Genomic DNA, 20,234 nt, shown 5'->3' on the forward strand with positions numbered 1-20,234 from the left:
GTTTTTAAAAATCAGTGGGTGTTTTTTAGTATCTTCCAGTTGTCCGGGTAGTATTATGTTAGGATAGGAAAAGTTCATCTGATTTCTATCAAAATAATATTACCAACAGGCAGCCCAAATATAGTTGGCATAAATATAGAGTCAACTATTAAGAAGTTTCTGCTTTGTGCAGTGAGAGGGTATACAATAGTCTACTCAGAATAAGCAAAGAAATACACTCCAAATATGTAACTCAACCAAGTCATAAAAACAGAAAATGCTGCACGTTTATTTAGGTTGAATCCTTCACTATTAAAAGAAATTATTATCATTGAGCAGTTTCTAAATGATGATTTCTAAAATTCTTTCTTTATTTTCAGTGATCTTAAAAAGTCACACTGTTAAAAAATGAACACAGAGCTGGTGGGGTTGCAAACTGGTAAAATCTCAGTGAACAATTTGACAGTATCATGTAAAATTGGTGAGGTCATACACTCCCTGTGAATCAAGCAATCCCAGTCTTGAGTAGTGATGACACCTGGAAGGGCAGGAAGACGAAGGGGATGGAAGGGCACACCAGGAGCTCCTTCATTTCTGAAGGAGAGCCATGGAGCTGCTTTTGTGATTTATTAACCTTTCTCAACATTTTAATCTTTTTTTCTGGGGAAAATTAACACTTTTATGTTGGAGCATTTGAGTAACATTCATTTTGAAAGCCTTTCACCGTTTAATCCACTTAATCACTATTTCCTAAATTAAATTAACAATATTTTCTGTGAAACATTTCTGGGATTGGTGAAATGTTTAACAAATTTTTTATGAACAGCATTACAACTTGATGAGAGAGCATGAGCCCTACAGATAAAAATAAGAAAAGAATGCATACAAAGGAAAAAGGAAACACAAACATGTAATTGGGAAAATACTGAATCTAGATATCAAAGAAAGCCAGAAAGACTAATTTCTGAGAAATGGATATTATGTCAGGAAAGCAGGAAAAGGGGGCAAAAAAACTCCACAGAATAAATGAATAAGAACAAGCTGGGGGAAGTGAGGTGGGTTAAATGGGGGTCAACAAAGTGTGCTGTAGGGTGTAGAATCAGAATCCCTGCTCAATCCTCTGTGACTTGTTGGGAACCGCCCTGACTGGTATCAGAAGCTGAAACCCCCGCCTGGGCTAGGGCTGAGGGAATGCCCTTGGAACTGTAAGCCAGCAAGGAGACAAAAGCTTATCTTCCTGGCAGGAATGCTGCTTCTGCTGCTTTATTCATAACTGAACCCCAAAAAGCTTGGTCGGTTAGCCAAAGATGGGTAAGATTCCCCATGGGGGGAATGACCTAAGCCAGGCACGACCACTTTGGGAGGCCCCCCAAAAGAAGGACTTGGGGGGCTGCAGCAAAAGAGGGTGACGGACCCTCGCTCCTCAGCTTTGACATAGCCTGAGTTCTCATGTCTGGGAGAAAATCTCCTTATTGCTTTAGTTCCCGTGCTAAGGCTGAAACAATGACAGGGTGGTGCAGCTCTGTGCTGAAAAGGGCAGATTCCTTGGGTGATCAGGCCTAAGAAAGAACATGTAAATTACTGTGAAACCTTCTTTGTTTAGAATGCTCTCAGTTGAATGAGAGGGGTCCAAGGAGGAAGTTTGTTCCTCAAAGTCTTACAGCTCTTTGACCCCAACTCAATAGACCAGCAGAGTTCCTTGTTTTCTATGGTTCCTTACTGCCCCCTAATGAGTACTGTACTTTACCTGAATTATTATGCAAAATGAGCCCAATAAAAGCAGGTATGGATGGTAAATCAGGGCGCTCCCCACTAGGGGGGGTGGCCATTTCGTCCCTACTTCCCCACAGAAACTAGTCTTGTCTCTGTGCATGTTTTGTTCTCGCGTGTTTTTCGGCGAGCCATCCACAGCGTTCCGTGGTCACTGCTGGCCGGTGACCCACGCGCAACAGTGACTTCTTTGACTTTTCAGTCTGCTTTTCTCACTAATATTATGTGAACTTGGTTTTCGTTTGCAAACGTGGAGGACTACTTTAAATTTAGATTAGGATAGAAGCAGAAGCTGCCTTATGTGGATAGCTTATCTCTAACTTCTAGGTGAAATCTATATGCATTTATCCCTACAGAATTATTTTGTCATGAAAAATGAAAAGAAAAAGAAAGAAGTGGATGCAAAAAAATAGAATGTTGTTTGGCTGCTGGAAACTATTATTTGACGTTTACTACTTACTGCAGTAATCAGGCGTTCTCCACTGAATGCAGATGTCAAAATTGTTGCACAGAGCCACGTATGCAGAAGGTGCATCACATTCATGGTTCCAAGAATTGGTATAATTGATCCACATCTTTTCACAAAAGCTCTGTGGTGAAACCTAGAAATATGTTGTGCCTTGGGATAAACTGTATTGTTTTATTTCTGTAAAGGCCCCAAGCTAGCCTAAAACTCTTTGGAGAATCAAAGGGTAGCAAGTTAATATTCATTATGGTTCCTTTTGACCTTAAACTTTCAAAACTTCATAGTATTAGATGTTATCTCTGAATTTATGACATTTTAAAACACATTTTACACAAAATAAACATTTTCTGCACTGATATAAATAAATCTATCTTATAAAGATAAAAAAGAATCCCACTTTTGGATATTTAGCCAAATATAAAACACTAATTTGAAAATGTGCATGAACGCTGATGTTCAGTGCAGCATCATTTACGATAGCCAGGATATGGGAGCAGCTTAAGTGTTCATTGATGGATAAACAAATAAAGAGGAGTGGAACATATATATAGATGATGGAATATTGCTCAGATATGAAAAAAAAATGGAATTTTACCATTTGCAAAGACATGGATGAACCTAGAGGTTATTATGCTAAGTGAGATAAGTCAGACATAGAAAAACAAATATTATATGCTTTTTCTTCTGTGTGGTATCTAAAAAACAAAATGAATAAACAAACAAACAAAACAGAAAAACCCCACAGATAAAAAGAACAAATTGATGGTGGCCAGATGAGAGGGGTGCAGGGAGATGGATGGAAAAGGTGCAAGGGATTAAGAAATACAAATTGGCAGTTAGAAAATAATTATGGGAATGTAAAGCATAGCAGAAGGAATACAGTCAATAATATTGCAATAACTATCTATGGTGTCAGATTTATTGGGGTGAACACTTTGTAAGGTATTTAAATGTCTAATCACTATGTCATACACCTGAAACTAGTATAATATTGCACGTCAACTATAATTAAAAAGGATGCATAACATGGACAGCAGTGTGGAGACTGATGGAGGGAGGGAGGTATAAAGGGACTAAATGGTAATGGAAAAATAATAAAGATTAAATCAAAAAAGATGGAAAAGAAACAGTATGTGGATCTAGTAAAGGTCCATTTCTAATATTACAGTTTGGGTTACCTTTGTTTTTTCTATATAATGAATAAAACTTTGATCTATTATAGATGAAATTGGAAGCTCCTGAAGCTTTCTCTAATGATACTTGTAATGATAATATAATGGCATTACTAATTAAATTAGTTTATAAATACATCTCAAAAATATATATTAATATTATACATTGTTCAAATAATTTATTTTATTTGACATACCTAAATTTAATTGGGGACCTATTTTTTTTCCTACAGATTGTTTCATTTTGATCTACAGATGCCTGAAATCCAAATAATTTAACTTGTAACAACCTTTATTCCAATTTTTCTCTATACTCATTCATTCAGCAAACATACTAAGCATTTACATTCTGGCTGATTGTTCTATAATGTAGCTGTAATTTCAGTTTGGACCTGGGAGGAGGTGAGTAACTTTTACCTGCTCTGCTGCCATCTCCTCCCCTACCCCCCAAGCACATACATTCAGATGTTAAGTTCTGACATAGGTCAAAGTATATACGATAAAATGCTTTAAAAATTTCATATTCCATCAAGGTCCATATCTGTAAAAATCATGATTCAACTTCCTTTTTAATCTCCTTTGTTGACTTTGCTCAGTTTCCAACCCCTTTACACAGAATACATGCCGTGGTCACTGAGATCCTCCTAACTGTCAGGAGCACTGGTATTTTAAACCTTTCCCAAGCTCTCAGAGGTTCATGAAGCGAAGAACACTTCCCACTCCTTAGACTCTCTGTTTCGCCTTTGAAGGCATGGTACTCTATTGCCTGTGCATCTGGTCAGTTTTCTCTTCTTCCTCCCATTCTGAGCGTTTCTCTAGACCCCATCTTCACTACAAATGCCCTTCCTGGTCTCACCCATTTTCAGTTTCTAACACCATCTTGGGCATTTAAACCTTTGTGTTGGTTTCTTCGTATGTTAAATCGAGTTACTAATAAGCCTACTACTGCTTGAGATTGCTGTGAGTTAATATATGGAAAGTGCATAGAACAAACTCTGGCACATCCTACATTAATTATTATTTTAAAAATCTTATGTACTGATAACTCCTCCAAACCTGATCTCTGGCCTCAACTTACCTCCTCTGAGTTCTGGAATTATGTTTCTAGATTTTTTCGGGACTTAACTTACTCAAAATAAAAATGTATATCCTTTCTCCACTTAACACACAAAATGCTACAGGAGGGGTTCTCCTGTACCCTCCTTCCCTCCATTCATTTATGCATATTTCCATAATTTATTGAGCACCTAACTACATATCAGGCACTATGCTATGCATGAGCAATAACAAAGGTGAATAAATCAGATCTCTTCTCTGCCTTGTGGATCTCAATTTAAAAAAGTCTTTTAGGAGTCAAGAGGAGTCACAATGCTAAAATAAACTGAAGGAGGGAAGTATTCCAGCCAGGGGCACAGTAAGCATAAAAGCCTATTGGCAGGAAAATCCTTGGGATATTGCAAGAGTTGAAAGGAGAAAGCCTGATGTTTAATAGGCAAGAACAGTGTAGCAATGAAGAAGCTGGAGGAGGACAGGCCAGGGCATAGAGGATCTGGTAAGTATTGATAAATATTTGGGATGTACTCTAAGTGTAACCGAAAGACATTGATGAGATTTAGGTAGAGAAATGATACAATCCTGCTTCCAGTTTTCAAAGATCATCTGCCTGCCATGTGGTGATTTGTAAAAAAGGATGATTAGAGGCAGGGAAATCAAATTATGACCATCCTCTCTTTGGCCATCAAATTCCCTGGGATGACCCTAAGGGATAAGTCGAGGCTATCACACACTAAATGGTATTTGTGTTGCCTCACTATGGTCTGAATTGTAAGCGGAAGTTGCTGGATTTAACCAATCTTCCACATTCCCAGTTAAAAATGCAATTCTCACAAATCGTTCTGCTTTTAAAGACATCACAATGACACTGAGATGAGTTTTAAAGTATTTGTTATTTTTTAGTGCATATATTGATAAATGTAAAGATTTAAAACTTGTTTGCAACCAAATCTCTGAGTAGAGCTGAAGCTCCAGAATTATGTCCCATTTTTGTGTCTTTGCCTTTGTCTTCAGGGACCAGTAGAGGGCAGGCTGAGAACTATGATGTCTGTACTTCCCCTGTGTTAGCAGGGCAGGGGCTCCACAGTGGGTGCCTTTCTGCTTTCACAATTCCCTCACTCTTCTTTCCAGGCACTTCCTACCTACATGCCTTGCACTAAACTTCCAATGTTTCCTAACCTGAGCTTTTACACCAAGCTTGCCCTTCCATATATTATTTTTTCCTACTTAGGTCTCCCTTCCTCTCTTCTCTCTCCTGGAAAATGCATTCTTCTAAAAAATTCAAATGTCTTAAACTCTGGGAAGTTTTCTTCAAACCTGAGCTTCTATGTGTATCTCTCAATGTATCTACTCCCAGGCTTTCCTTCCCAATAGACTCCTTGCAGGTAAGTGGAAGGTCTTACTCATCTTTGGATCACAGTTTAACACAACACCTAATAGGTGCTTAGATACTCACTAACTTTTCCTCAAATGATTCATGAAATGCTGTATTTGTCTGCCCTTTGTTTCTAATAATGGGTTTTTAATATGCAGATTATTTAAAATATTTACAAGTCACCTAAAGTCAGAAAGTTAGAGACTAATAAAAAACAATTAAATTGAATGTGTGACAGGTTCTATTATAAGTATACACCTAAGAGGCCATGATCATAGGGAATAGATTAAACTGTCATTATCTTGGTTTCTACACTGGGTTAAGAAATGACACTGATCTCTTTCCTCTAGAGGCATTTATTTCATAGGATGGACTTTCATTTTTTTGGAAAGCTGTAGACATAGTTCTGAAAAAACATAGGGAGAAAAAAGATAATAATGCTTCCTCTTTCTATAAATCTGTAAACAGCAAATGATTCTAAATTCCAAAGCATACTGACAGAAGGTTTGGGGATAAACTAGTCTGGTAGAAAAACATCACAGCGAGAACAGGAATTCATCAGCTTTACTATCAAAATGTCTAACATAACAGTTCTTAAATATGATCATTTTTAACTTACTTTATTATGGCATGGAGTGAAAGCTTTTCTGTTTAATAACTCAATGCAGTGACTGCAGTCATACTCAGTACAATTTCTAACAGGTCTTCTCGTTGTTACTTTAAATAATTTCTCAATTTCCCAGCTCTCAATAAATAATTCGATGTCTTCCATATTTGTAATAATTGTGCCATTTTGCATCTTTAGATCATCATCTGGATCATCATTGCAAATTCCTAGAAAAATATTTGACATTTAGAAGGATTTTTTTTTATTTAAACAAAATGTAGGCAGCAGAATTAAATCATCTAAATAATAATTGATTAAGGTTAATGATCCCAGGAGTCAAAAGAACCATAGGAAGAACCATATAATATACAAAAGAACCATAGGAAGTAAAGAAAGAGGAAGTTGATTTTATCCTTATACTTTCCACTAGTCCTATGTCCTAATTTATGAACAAGTTCTTTAGATCTGCCAAATATTCCCCATAATAGTGGGCATTTGGTGATCGCATCCTAGCCATCTACTCCCCCAAGGAAACCCTGCCTGAAAACATTAAATTATTTCTTTCAGAAATCGCCCCTACCCCATCACCTAGTACATGACACCACTTCAAGGGAGGGGCCTGATAGGCATAAAGGTAATCCTCACACCTTTTATTAAAAACTGTTACAAGTATTCCAGGCATAAACCAGTCAGCCTGTGGCAGTCACCAGACACATAGATTTGTTCAACATTCATTGCCAAGCTCAGAAATTGACCTAGGAATCTAGGACACAATCTCCCTTCCTGGGGATGACAGGGACTGTTGATGACCATTGTGCTGTGACCTGCCTCGACCTAACTGCCTTGAGGAAGGCCAGACTGAGGAGAGAGCTTCCTGTCCACCCAGTGGAGTTCAAAGCCGAAGGCAGTACAGAGAAACGGATCTGGAACCTTGATCATAACTTACATGAATCTCATCCTACCTTAAGACATAATGTTTCTCAATTCCCAGGGCTCCTAGCTATAAAAGAAATGAGTTAAACATTTTTTCAAAATCAATTCTTATGTCATTATCAATAAAGGCTGCTGCTGCCTCAGCTGCCCCAGAGCTTGTGAATATACAGAGGACTGAGTACAGCACAAAAGCAAACACATCCACCAAGACAAAACTCAAGTGAACTATACTCTAAAGCAGCTACTATTTTTATAATTTTCAAAGTCTCTGAGTTATTACTGACTTGTTTATAATCAATACCATATACTCAATAATAACTAATATATTTCCACAATAAACTCTTTTAATCATCATAAAAATTTGTGCTACATGTAACATACTCTAATTGGACAACAAAATATGTAAACCATTTTGGCTAATTTTCCCACTAAATGATTTACATTTTTAGAAATATGTGAGTTTTGTGTGATTTGTGAGGGCAACGACTTATTCTATTTATTTCAAGTTGTCAACACCAAGCAAGAATAGTGCCAGACACTCAGAAGGCAATCCATAAACTTTTATTTAATTACTATTTAATCCATAAACTTTTCAATTACTATTTAGTGATATTAAAATAGATGTATTTGTACTAACATTTTTTCACTGTGTGCATTGAGCAATGTGTTAAGTGCTTTTACAATCCCTTTCACATGTGATTCTATGAACAATCTCGAAGATATATATTACTATTCTCATTTTATTTTATTTTTTATCCTCTCCCTAGGACATTTTTTCATTGCTTTTAGAGAGAAAGATAGGGAGAGGAGAAGGGAGAGAGAAAAATATTGATGTGCGAGAGAAACATCAATTGGTTGCCTTCCATATGTGCCCCAACTCATATGGTTGTGGGATAGAACCTGCAACCTAGATATGTGTCCTGACCAGGAATCAAACCTGCAACCTTTCAGTTATAGGACAATGCTCCAACCAGCTGAGCCATACAGGCCAAGGCACTATTCCCATTTTAAAGATGAGGAAGCTGATGCTGAGCACAGAGCTGGAAATGGATACCACTTCTTAACTTTCCAGGAGACACCATAGCCAATATTATTCTTTTTATTTTGTTATGGGCAAAATATATTTCTAATTTGTTTTCTTTGCCTTGAAATTCTTTGTATTTATGTAACATATACAATGAAACAAAATTAGGTTTATAATTGTGAGTACACAAAACAGTTTATTCTCTAAATTTTATATTATTTTCCATATGAACATCTGTGAACCTACTGTCCCCCACCCTGCCTTGTGACAGCAAATTTAGGTATAAAAGTGCATGTAGACTTTACACTTTAAAATAAAACTTGAATAACTTGTCAGAAAATTGTATTCCCTGTATATATAACTTTCAAGATGGTTTTAAAAACTGTTTTCCTTGATTTCAAACTAAAAAATAAAATAAGGAAGAAACAAAGTTATTTAAGCCTTTAACCTCATTTTCTATGCCTCATTTTCATCACTTACAAATTAATCTAGTGTCTATTCATAGGGCTATAGTTATAATTAAATGAGTTAAAGTATGTAAAATAATGCCTAACACTTCATTATTTTTAATAAAAACAAGGTAGTAGGAATATAAACAGTATTGCAGTAATAATAGTGGTAAGCATATAGCTCCATAAAATACCCACATTGAACAGTTATTTCTTGCTTCTTAGCCCATTCTTGAAAATCATTACTTCCCTCAATACTCACATGAGGCTCTGAAAGTTAATATCACATCTCAAATCAAAAAAGTGTGGCAATAGGGGTCACAACCGTAATGTGAACAGGAAAGAAAAGCTAGAATTTGAGATTTGAAGAGCAATGCTCACCACAAAGTCCTTCTGTGTAAGACGACAGGTTAAACTGAGAGCCGAAATGAATGTCTAAGATTCCTGTAAGATGAGCCCACTTTATGATTAATCCAGATGGGGTAGTGATCACATACATAGTACCAGAGTCCTCTATCAGCAGTTCTTGATTTGAAAAGGGCAAAGGCACAACAATAGAATCCACTTCTATCTGAAATTACATAATACATTTACATCTGCTAGAAAAATGTGTTATATGTACACTTATTAAAACTAGAAGAATTCAGATTATCTCATTTCTTCCAATTTAACATAAACTATATTTTATGTTTTTAAAAATGTATTTCTCTGGTGCTGCCACAACTTCTCATAACTTCTAAGGTCTTTTATTGTGCTTTTGTTGTGTCTTGCCATATAGTCAGTATTTTTAAACCCTATTGCCCTTTATTTTCTTCAAAACTTAACTGTTTTTCTGTTATGTAAGCTTTTCTGTCTGTTTCCCTTAAGATATGCTGATTACACCACTATGTGCTAACATGAATTTAAGGTACATAATAACTTAGTTTCAGGATGTTTTCTTTAATCTGGTTCTTTCTTTGGCCTTCTAACTTAGTATTTAACTATAATATTTATAACAATCATCTGTCAGGGTTAGTAAAGATTAGAATTCCCACCGATTTTACTTCCTAGGTTTGAATAGGATTGCAGACTCTGTATTTTTAGCATGTACTCTTGGTAATACACATGTAAGCAGTCCAAGGAGTACACTTTGAAAAACAGTGCTTTAAAAAAAAGATTTCATTTATTTATTTTTAAAAAGGGGAAGGGAGGGAGAAAGAGGGAGAGAATAATCAATGTGTGGTTGCCTCTCATGCACCCTCTACTAGGAACCGGGCCCGCAACCCGGGCATGTGTCATGACTGGGAATCAAACCAGTGACCCCTGGGTTCACAGGCTGGCACTCAATCCACTGAGCCACACCAGCCAGGGCCTGAAAAATAGCACTTTACATAATTGCAATAACATGGAACTATGAGCTGTAACCAGCAGTAAATTCATAGAAGTTATACCTGACCAAACATTCAATTTCTCATCTTTGTATCCTTCTCATATGCCACTCTTGATCTAAAACATCTCTCCACTTGCCTGTTAATGTCTACTCATTCTTTAACACTTATTTGAGATGTCACCTCTTCCAAAAATACTTATTTGACCCTCCCATAAACTGCATTAAATTATCTTTCTTTTAATTTCCATGTCTTGGTCACAATTCTGTCACTATATCTCCTACTGCTTTCTAATTGGCAGATAATTACATTCATGCTTCCCACACACAACTACAAGTAACTTCAGATCAGGACCTGTGTTGTTTTTATCATGAAAACTCTCACTATATGATATTTTAAATTAATTAATTTTAACTGAATACATAATCAGTGATGAGTTCAGCTGAGGCCAAAAACACACCCATCTGTCCGAATGCTTATAGTAGCAGCACTGACCCAGTTTGAGTTTACTTCCCACCCACTTCCTGTTAATATATCTGCCTTATCAAAATCAAAGTTATAGTCAAATGCTATCATTTAAAAAGTACCTCTTTCATATTTCTAAGTTTAATTTAAAATTAAACTTTCTAACATTTACCATATTTTAGGATTATTTTAATATTGTTTCTATCTATGATCCTGTGCTAACAGAATTATTTCCAGAAAGCCTATAACATCCCAGCTATTTTGAACAAAATCTTTACACATTATTTTCTTATATTTTGGAGAGAAACTTTTAAATCTGAGTGAGACTTCTAGCTTATAATTGATTCCTATCTGGTAAATATACGTGATTCCTTGCTCTTCTTTAGTACACATCAATAAAGTTAACTATTCCTTTTTTTTTCTTATTTTAGCTATCACTTTTTTGCCAAAAAATAAATGACATCAACATTTCAAAACTACTTCCATCTATTCTCTTGGTGGTCTTCACTCTGGTATTTGTGACTACTACTCTTTCCAACCATATGGTCCCTTTTCTTCACATCATTGCCATTGTGTTTAATTTGAAATGCTAACATTAACTCTGACACTGAGAAGATTGGCTGCTCACCTTACCCAAGAAGCCTTTGGCATATTTAATGTGGTTGTGATGGTTAACTTCACCAGGGGAGAAATATGTGCAAGAGTTGGCACATTATGGAAGAAGAAATACAATATTAAAAAACACTTTGGACTGCCCATGAAAAGAATGGTTAGACATAATAGCAATAAAACTCCACTGATATAATTAATTTTCTCTTTTTTCTTAATTTCATCTAACAAAATGTTATTTTTAATCTTTGTATTCTTACCTTTCTTACTGCCCGATGGACAATTATCTTATGTATAGATGTTGTCAAATTTAACTTGTTAAAACAAAGTCCAGAGATTCTTTCAGAGGAAGCCTTTATTTGAAAAAAAAATTAAAACTTTGTAGAGTTAAACATAATTTTAGCAATAAATAGAAGGAGTGTAGTAAACATTTTGCAAATACTCACTAATCTTTTTAATGAGTTTTCGTTCTGAAAAAAAAAAAAGAAAAACCACTTTTGAAAGAAAAGTACGAGTTGATTTCTAAAAACATTATTTGGATTACTATCATGTGCCTCTAAATATATTCACATGAAACATTTTTTTTTGTTTTAAGTACCAGAAGATAAATCTCAGTGAGTTCTTGAGCACCTTCTTACTCTGAGAATACCTAATATAGCAGTGTTCTGCAGCTATAGATTTATTAAGAAAGGACAAAAGAATGGACTATGACTTACCTGATTCATGGAACATTTTTCAATATGAGCAACTATAATTTCCTCAGGAATTCTTACTAAGATATAAGAAGCCATACTATACAATGCAGCATTGTTTCCATCAAATGTGATAATGCTCAGTTCTGACAACATGGAACACCGACCTAAAAAAAGTGTTGGAGAGTGGATTGAGTTTCTTAAATAATTATGTGTATTTGTAGTGATAATTACTCCTTTAGAATATCTTTTAAATTAGTCTAATTATGTCTGACTAAAGCAAATGTGAAAGTTACATACTGGGAACCAAGATCATATATCAAATGAAGAATGCTCAACAATAACTTCAGCTGGATGAGGTGATCAGTTCAAACACTAACAATCTGCCCCTGGCTAAAAACTGACTGTGTTTCAGAAATGCAAACCTACAAGGACATTCCCACTCAGGACAGCAGATATCCGTGTTCACTTGGACAGGCCTTCCCCGGAAGCCACAGTCAGGCATTTCCAAGTCCTTCGGGCAACTAAGAGACCAGTTATACAACGTCCATTCCATATTGATGCATATATATTGGCTACAATTATAAACAGGATCAAATTGTTGAGGCTGGCAATAAAGAAAGAAGAAGAAGAAGAAGATTGGTGAGTTTTCCCCATTTTCAACTAATGTTTTCAATAAATTTAAAAAATGTTTTATTCATCTCCCTTAGACAACCCTCAGCTTACTTTCCATGTCAGTGGATCTGCTCCTGTTTTGCTTTGTTTCATTTATACACTTACATTTTTTAGATTCTACATATAAGTAAAGTCATATGACATTTGTCTTTTTCTGACTTATGTCACCGAGCATAATACCCTCCAGGTTCATCCATGTCATCACACATGGCAAGATTAAATTCTTTTTTCTTGCCAAGTGGTATTCCATTGTGTATATATACTTTTAAATTTGCCATTCACACTGTATAAAGTGTATATTTTCTAAATATAATAGCCATTGAAAGATAAACAATTAAAATTTTACAACTTTTTGTTGATATAAACTTTCTAAACTACTCAGTATGTAGTTATTGCAGATTTATCTCAATATTGATTAGATATCAGAATGGCCCATGTACTCACACGTCTGAGCAAACTGAAGGCTGGTCCTAATTTGTCTAAATTAGTGTTTTACAAGCAGACTTCTACAGAGGCAATCAACCTGTTATACTATATTGTGTAAAGCTAGTATGGCTTATAATTTCTGTTAATGTCAATTTAAAACAATAATAACAATATTATCCCAATATTTCATTAAAAATTCATGGGTGAGATCAGTTTAGCTCTTAGATAGAATTATTATAAATTAATTTTTATACATAGATCATAGACTTCTTGATAAACAAATAAGAATTAAATAAGTGGTAGGTTTTTTAAAGTTCACAAATTACATTCTATTTAAATTATGGTACTAATTATAGTAATGATAACAATTTGTACTACTTATTATGTTCCCCATTGTTCAAATTAACCCATTTCATTCATCCAACAACCCTCTGAAGTAGACTCTGTTTACTGGTCCATATATCCACAGATCTTTGATACCTAGAAGGAATTTCCGTCTCTCCATGGCAAAGCTGAACTCTTGGTTATACACACCCAGCCCTTAATTCCCCACCATTTTGCCATCATTATTAGTGTCAACTTTATCCTTCAGGTACTAAAGGGAAAAAAACCTTAGAATCCTTGATGCCTCTCTTCCACTCACACCTTACATCTAATCCTTCAGCAAATTCTGTGGCCTTTTTTAAAAAAATATACCCAGGATCCAGGCATTTCTCACCCTCTCCACTGCTATCACCTGGTCCAGGCCACCATGATCTTTTGCCTAAATTCCTGCAATAGCCTTCTAACTTGTTCTATTTTCTCCTTGCCTCCTGCTCTCAACACAGCAGCTAAAATAATCCTGAAACAAGTTATCTCATGTAATTCCTCTGCTCAAAAATATCCCATGCCATATCCCGTGATTTAGGAAAAAAAGCCACGATCTTTACAATCATCTATGAGACCTCACATAATCTAATTTACTTGCTACTATTTTATACCTTCCTTTCTTAATGCCCTTCTTGTAATTCTTGTAATATTTCAGGTACATTCTCACCTCAGGGGCTTTGCACTTGTTGGTCCCTCTCCCTGGAACACTGTAGTTCAGGTGTTATGGCTCACTCTACCAACTTCTTCACGTCTTTTACTCCAAACTCACCTTATCAGTGAGGACTTTTTACCATCTCACCGAAATAGTTTTATTTTCCTTTTATATGATCAGTAACTTATTTTTCTTATTGGTTGTCTCAGAACCTCCAACAGGATATGAACTCCATAAATACAGGAATTTTTGCCTGCTTTTATATTGTTTTATTCATGGCACCTTAATAGTGCCTGGCCAGAAATAATGCTAATAAAAATTGGTTGAATAAATACTTAGTTTACCAGAACAAGTGGCATACTTGAAGTAAGGATATAAGTGCTCAAGTCTCAGCCCAGGCAGTTGCACACTCTGGGGTCCAATGACCTTCCTTTCTCTGCTTACCATTGGATCTTTTTCATCTTGCACAGTGCCTGGCACATAGTAGCTACGTAATAAATATTTTTGAATGCCTGATTTACAGAGAAGCCCAAACTAGATGACTCTTTAATAAAGAATCACACTTAAGGCCCCATTTGAATTTTATTTTCTATATTGTGACCAGAACCTAATTAATATGAAAAATATGAATCAGTTTAAAAATACAACTACTGAAGTGTAATTCACATTTCTTATTATGTTTTAGCAAAGAAAGACTAGTGATCACACTGAAAAGTTTAATAGCATTTGGAGAGTGATGCAGACACTTGAACAGATGCTATGAGGAAAGGATGCAACAGCAGAAAAGATTACCCCGTCATACCTCACATTCCAAACCCGGCGTGGGCGTTTCTGATGGGGTTGTTATTTCTGGACCTGTTGGAAATGAAGACGGCCTCTCCATTAGGGGAACAGTGTCCATTATGTATGGGATTCAGATGTGAGAGAAACTGTGCTAAGATATTTTTATAAAGATTATTTCACTTATTTCTCACAAGAAACCTATGAAGTTGATGGCAATACTCTTGTCATATTACAGAGAAGGAAACTAAGGTGCAGAGAGGTAGTGTGGTAAGTGCTTGAGACAGAATGCAAACTCAGAAATTTTGATTCCAGAGCCATGGCTTTTAACCACCATATATATATATAAAATACCACCTTTCTCACAGAGTTCTGATAAGGATTAAATGTATGCAAATCACTTAGTCAATGCCTGGCACATAATAAATACTCAATAAATGGTAGCTAATTAGAATAGTAGTGATGGTAGTAGTGAGACTATTATTTTGAAGATGTCACAGGACTCATCAAAATGCTTCGATGATTTGCCATTGTCTTCAGAAAAAAAATATGTTAAGTGTCTTACCATGGATCCTTTGTGACCTGACCGATAATCTCTTCCATTCCATCTCTTGGCATAATTTCCCTCACACTATATGCTCAAGATACACTGACCTGCTTGAAGTCTGTAAACAATAATATAAACTGAACCACTTTTTAAAAATCCCTACATGAGAATATTTTTATTGATTTTAGAGAGAGAGGAAAGGTAGGGAGAGAGGGGGAGAGAGAGAGAGAGAGAGAGAAATTGATCAGTTGCCTTCCATATGCCCCTGACCAGGGATCAAACCCTCAACCTAGGTGTGTGCCCTGACTGGGAATCTAACCTGTAACCTTTGGTGTACAGGATGGCACTCCCAACAAACCAAGCCACCTGGGCAGGGCTAAACAGAGCTTCTTTTTAAAAAATTATTTTACTGTTGTTCAAGCACAGCTGTCTGCATTTTCTCCCTACCACAGCCATCCCAACCTCCCTCCCCTGATTCCACCCCTCTTGGTTTTGTCCATGTGTCCTTTATAGTTGTTCCTGAAAACCCTTCCCCCCATTATTCTCTCCTATCTCCAGAAAGGGAGGATTGTTCCTTCCAGAGGACTGTCAGATTGTTCTTAATTTCATGTCTCTAAACAGAGCTTCTTTAAAGTGGGGCTGGAGCAGCCATGCCAGAGGAACTGCCTGGCATGTCTGACATCTCAAATTTTTGGATTGTAACAACTGGGCAAAATAACCCAGTTGTTACAATGCCCTAAGGCTGACCCTAGGGCAACACTGTGTACCCAAAAAACTCTTTGCAAAGATAACAAGAAAGCAGTTATGACTACTGGGTTGATAACTCCTGGACTAAAAATTAAAAATGTAGTTTGGAATTAATATCACTATGTTATTTACCCGCACCAATAGAAATGCCTTCCTTCTATTGATGTGATTGTTCCCCTTCCCTTTCTCATAAATACCTCCTGCCTTTGCCTCCTAATCAGAACAGTAGCTAGGCCTCTGTCTGAATCAGTGTGTCTGGAATAGCTATTCTTATTGATCTCAATAAATGCTTGTTCCTTCTCACTTTGAAAGGCCTATTGCTGGGTTAGCAAGTCCCTCTGTGTGACACGATTTCTCTCTGTTCCAGGTTTTTGCACATGCTTCCCTTCTAGCTGGAACACACTTCCTCCTTGTACTAGTCTGTCCAACTCCTACTTTCCGTTACCCTTCTGAGAACATTACTCCAAAATAAGTAAGTGCAAGACCCCTCCTGCCTACTGCTGCTTACCCCATTACAATGTCATGATAGCCTATGGACTAACAGCTGTGTTAGGGTGGAAGCTGTGCCTCCATCACCTTGCTCCCTTCCTCCTGCCATGCCAGAATACTGCCTGGCAGAGTTGATGCTCAGTTAAAGCTAGCCAAATGAATTATAGATACCTGAGCTTTTCTAAATTATAATCCCAGGTGAAATTATACATTGAGTGTGTCAAGCCTCACTGTGAGTGGATTTATTCAATGCTTTTCTGAGGCAAGTTGCACAGTGAGGGAGGGAAGCCAGGGTGTGAGCCCAGGAGGCCTCACACAGGGGCTTGGACAGAGCACAGACACAGGAGTGGAAACCGTTAAAGCATGACATCGTTTGCATTGATACCTCTTTATAATCAACTTAATCACTGTGAAAATTTAAGCAAGATTTAGTAAAACCTAAGTTAAAAAGTGAGGAAATTCTTTGTTATCTAAACTCACTGGAGGGCAGAGGAAGTGGACCAAATGCAGAAGCCATGTAGAAATTGTGGCATGCTGACCCAGTGAACAGCTACTGAACAAATGTGACAGCTAGGTTGTCCAGTCAATGGGGCAGTACTGATAGCAGCAGCTGGCACAATATAAGTGTGCCAAGACTTAAATTTTAGTGTCTAAATTGTAACAATACCTGTATATGTGGGTTGAGACGGCTTACCTGGGGTCACAAATGCAGGTTCTGTGGAAATCAGAGGAGCACCTACAAAGAAAACAAAGACACTCTATCTTAATCGATTTTGCTTAAAGCGAGGCCCACATAGTACATATAGGGATCTTTAGCTTCAAGGAAAATGTTGGGGGAGAGAGAACACAGAAGAATGTTAGAGGGAAGATCTACATGCTTGGAAATCACTAGAAACAAAAGACAATGGAAGGGCTATTGAAGAAGAAACTTATGACAGTGTATTGTCCCTCTAAAACTTCTGTTTGCCACCGTTGCCATCATACAGAAAAACAACATTCCAGTGTTTTATATATTTTTCCAGAATAAATTAAGGTTCACACTTACAGTCTCCTGGATAAACACATTTGAGGGTGACCTCATCAAGGATCATAGTTTTGGGGCAGTAGGGCAAGCATCCTTCAACCCTTTACATGAAAAAAAATCAAAATGAAAAAGTTTAAAATATAATAAGTATTTAATATATACAATCAAGATACCTTTCCCCTAAAATTCTTCCATTCTCTTTGTCAAGTACTAAGGAATGCTCTATTTGCTACCACTCCATCATACCTCATGTTATAAAACCACAAGTTATGGATCATAAACCAGTATCTTTCATGATTAAAGCAGAATTTGAACATAGAACACTCAAAACATATACTTATGTTTGGAACACATTAAGGCCATGTGCTATGAGTCAGTAGAAACACAGAAGAATCATTTATTGTGACTTTACACACACTGTACTTTCCATTCCTGTACTGCCCTTTCATCCACGTAGATAATCGTACTCTTTGCATATCCCTGCCTTAAGGATGTGCTGAACAAAAACCTCATCTCATTGGATTGACTCACCTATTATTAAGCTCTAAACTGATTGAAAAGATACTAAGAATCTCTGGGTAGAAGGGATAGTGATAGAAGGGACATGGTTGTGCTTCTTTGAAAATGAAGATGGGGGGTGGGTGGGGCAGAGGCTATAGTTCTCAAGAGTGTCAGGGCATGTGCCCAAACTTGCAGCTGGGTGGCCTGGGAGGAAATGGTTGCAAATGAGCCTAAGGAGACAGATTTCAAGCTCCAGGTTGACTGGTCTTTCTAAGGCTCCCTGGTTTGTGCATGGCATAGAAGCAAAGTAAATGTCCCAAACTTCAAGAAGTCATGGGTTTGGGCCAGAGACAGGAGGGGCCATCCGGAATGCTTTTTTCTAAGGAAATGAAGCCAATGAGTGAGATTACATATTTTTTCTTATCCTTTTGGTGATCAGAATCCAATTCATTTGAATTTAAGTGAAATAAATATAATCCTTTGTATACAACCAATTATTAGATTCATCCATACTAGAGAGAACTAATGCAAATGTTGTTATTAAAAAATCTTGCTTATCTGCCTCTCAAATACATTAGCAGATTTTAATAACATTTTTAATATTTAAAAATATTTCCAGTTGTGTCATCTGTAAAGAAAACCAAAAATAGGCAAGGCCTCTTTCCAATTCAGCACGGAAACAAACTAGCTTGAGACTTAGGGTGAGTGCTGCCCCCAGAGGGCGCTAGTTCATGGGTGGAGACCCAGACAACACTCAAAACCGAGAACTGTTCATTCCTCTTTAACATGAGATACATCTAGCCATCTCTCAGATACTTCTTTTGCAAATGACTTCTTAAAATGTAAACAGTTTAACTTATATGACCAATTGTTTACTTCATAAAATGTACTTGAATAATACAATTTTAGCCAATGATTTTTCTACTCAACTCTAACTCTGTCAAGCAAAAAAGAAAAAATAAAGTTACTAGAATGCTAAAAAGACTAGGGCCAATTGGTTCTCATTAAATTAAGTAAACATCATTTTTATGCAACTCAATTATTCTGCAATTGTTTTATGAAAGTTAAAACCACAGCCATCCTCTTAAAATATTTTTCCCCAAACCAGTAACTTGTTCTTTTAAAACGTCCTGATAGCAATTTCCTGATTATTTTGTCATACAACTGGCAATCTACTCAACTCCTCACTGAAAGACTATCTCAGATGCAGAATGGTTCTTTTAATGGTTACATTATATAACAGGAATATCTGTGTTTACATATGGGCTCTATGGTATGCTAGTTGGCATCTTTTCTCATAGTTATTTCCCCTAAATATTTGTATTTTTAACACAAGATATGAGCCAGAAACTGTAATCATCAGAAACAAGGGTGGTGATCCTGTTGGTGACTTGGAGGAGGATGCAGGGTCCTGGTGAAGCCCCAGCTCAATACTTGTGCCTCCCCTCAGGGCGGAAAGTTACAGGGAGGAGCAATAACTTAGCTCCTCCACCTAGGGAAGGGAGAGAAGCAGAGACAGAGAAGAAGGCAGAGTTGAGCAACTCAGCAGAAATGCGGGTTCCTTCTGAGCCTCTGCTCTGCATCCTAACCACACCAAAAGAGAAACTGTGGGATAGCAACAGACCAGACAATTGAAGAAGCATTGAGAGTCCTGTTCAAACACCTCAGAGACTAGCTACATGGCATGAGAAGTAACAACATAGGCAAACGCCACTTGTTCCATTTCCTCCCCAGTGCCAGAGCTAGCCCTGTCCTGTTTCCTCCCTCCCTCCCCTCTTCCCTTCCCCTAGTGCACTCCTCACTATGCAGCCCCTGTTGCTCTCAAAGTCCTAATGGCCACAAGGAAATAGGTTTGTGAATAGGAGGGGTCCCAGTGAATGAAGTCATCTCCTTTTCAGATAAACTTGGTTGTTTTTTAAGAAAATAAGCAAAAAATATTATTTCCTTGGCGTGAGGAAGAGGGCTCCCATAACACTTGATGCCCAACAGGTTGTAGTGGTGTAAATCCTGGCTCCAGGGCCTATAAACTGTGTGGCCTAAGACAAATGGTTTAACTTCTTTGC

At 36.9% G+C, this 20,234-nt stretch overlaps 1 protein-coding gene across 1 annotated transcript in view; it reads right to left on the bottom strand.

The window, feature by feature from the left end:
- The window catches only part of OTOGL (otogelin like), a 128,586-nt gene that overhangs the window by 22,295 nt on the left and 86,057 nt on the right, over window positions 1-20,234 (bottom strand). Inside the window, exons 35-44 of the mRNA XM_036018638.1 lie at window positions 17,692-17,771; window positions 17,341-17,382; window positions 14,886-14,938; window positions 12,391-12,568; window positions 11,986-12,128; window positions 11,716-11,739; window positions 11,530-11,622; window positions 9,210-9,399; window positions 6,435-6,649; window positions 2,210-2,351 (exon numbers count right to left, since the gene is read on the bottom strand). Coding sequence (XP_035874531.1) covers window positions 2,210-2,351; window positions 6,435-6,649; window positions 9,210-9,399; window positions 11,530-11,622; window positions 11,716-11,739; window positions 11,986-12,128; window positions 12,391-12,568; window positions 14,886-14,938; window positions 17,341-17,382; window positions 17,692-17,771 — 1,160 coding nt within the window. The remainder of the gene's footprint in view (window positions 1-2,209; window positions 2,352-6,434; window positions 6,650-9,209; window positions 9,400-11,529; window positions 11,623-11,715; window positions 11,740-11,985; window positions 12,129-12,390; window positions 12,569-14,885; window positions 14,939-17,340; window positions 17,383-17,691; window positions 17,772-20,234) is intronic.

The sequence above is a fragment of the Phyllostomus discolor genome, chromosome 2 (assembly GCF_004126475.2).
Source record: "Phyllostomus discolor isolate MPI-MPIP mPhyDis1 chromosome 2, mPhyDis1.pri.v3, whole genome shotgun sequence".
NCBI classification, from domain to species: domain Eukaryota; kingdom Metazoa; phylum Chordata; class Mammalia; order Chiroptera; family Phyllostomidae; genus Phyllostomus; species Phyllostomus discolor.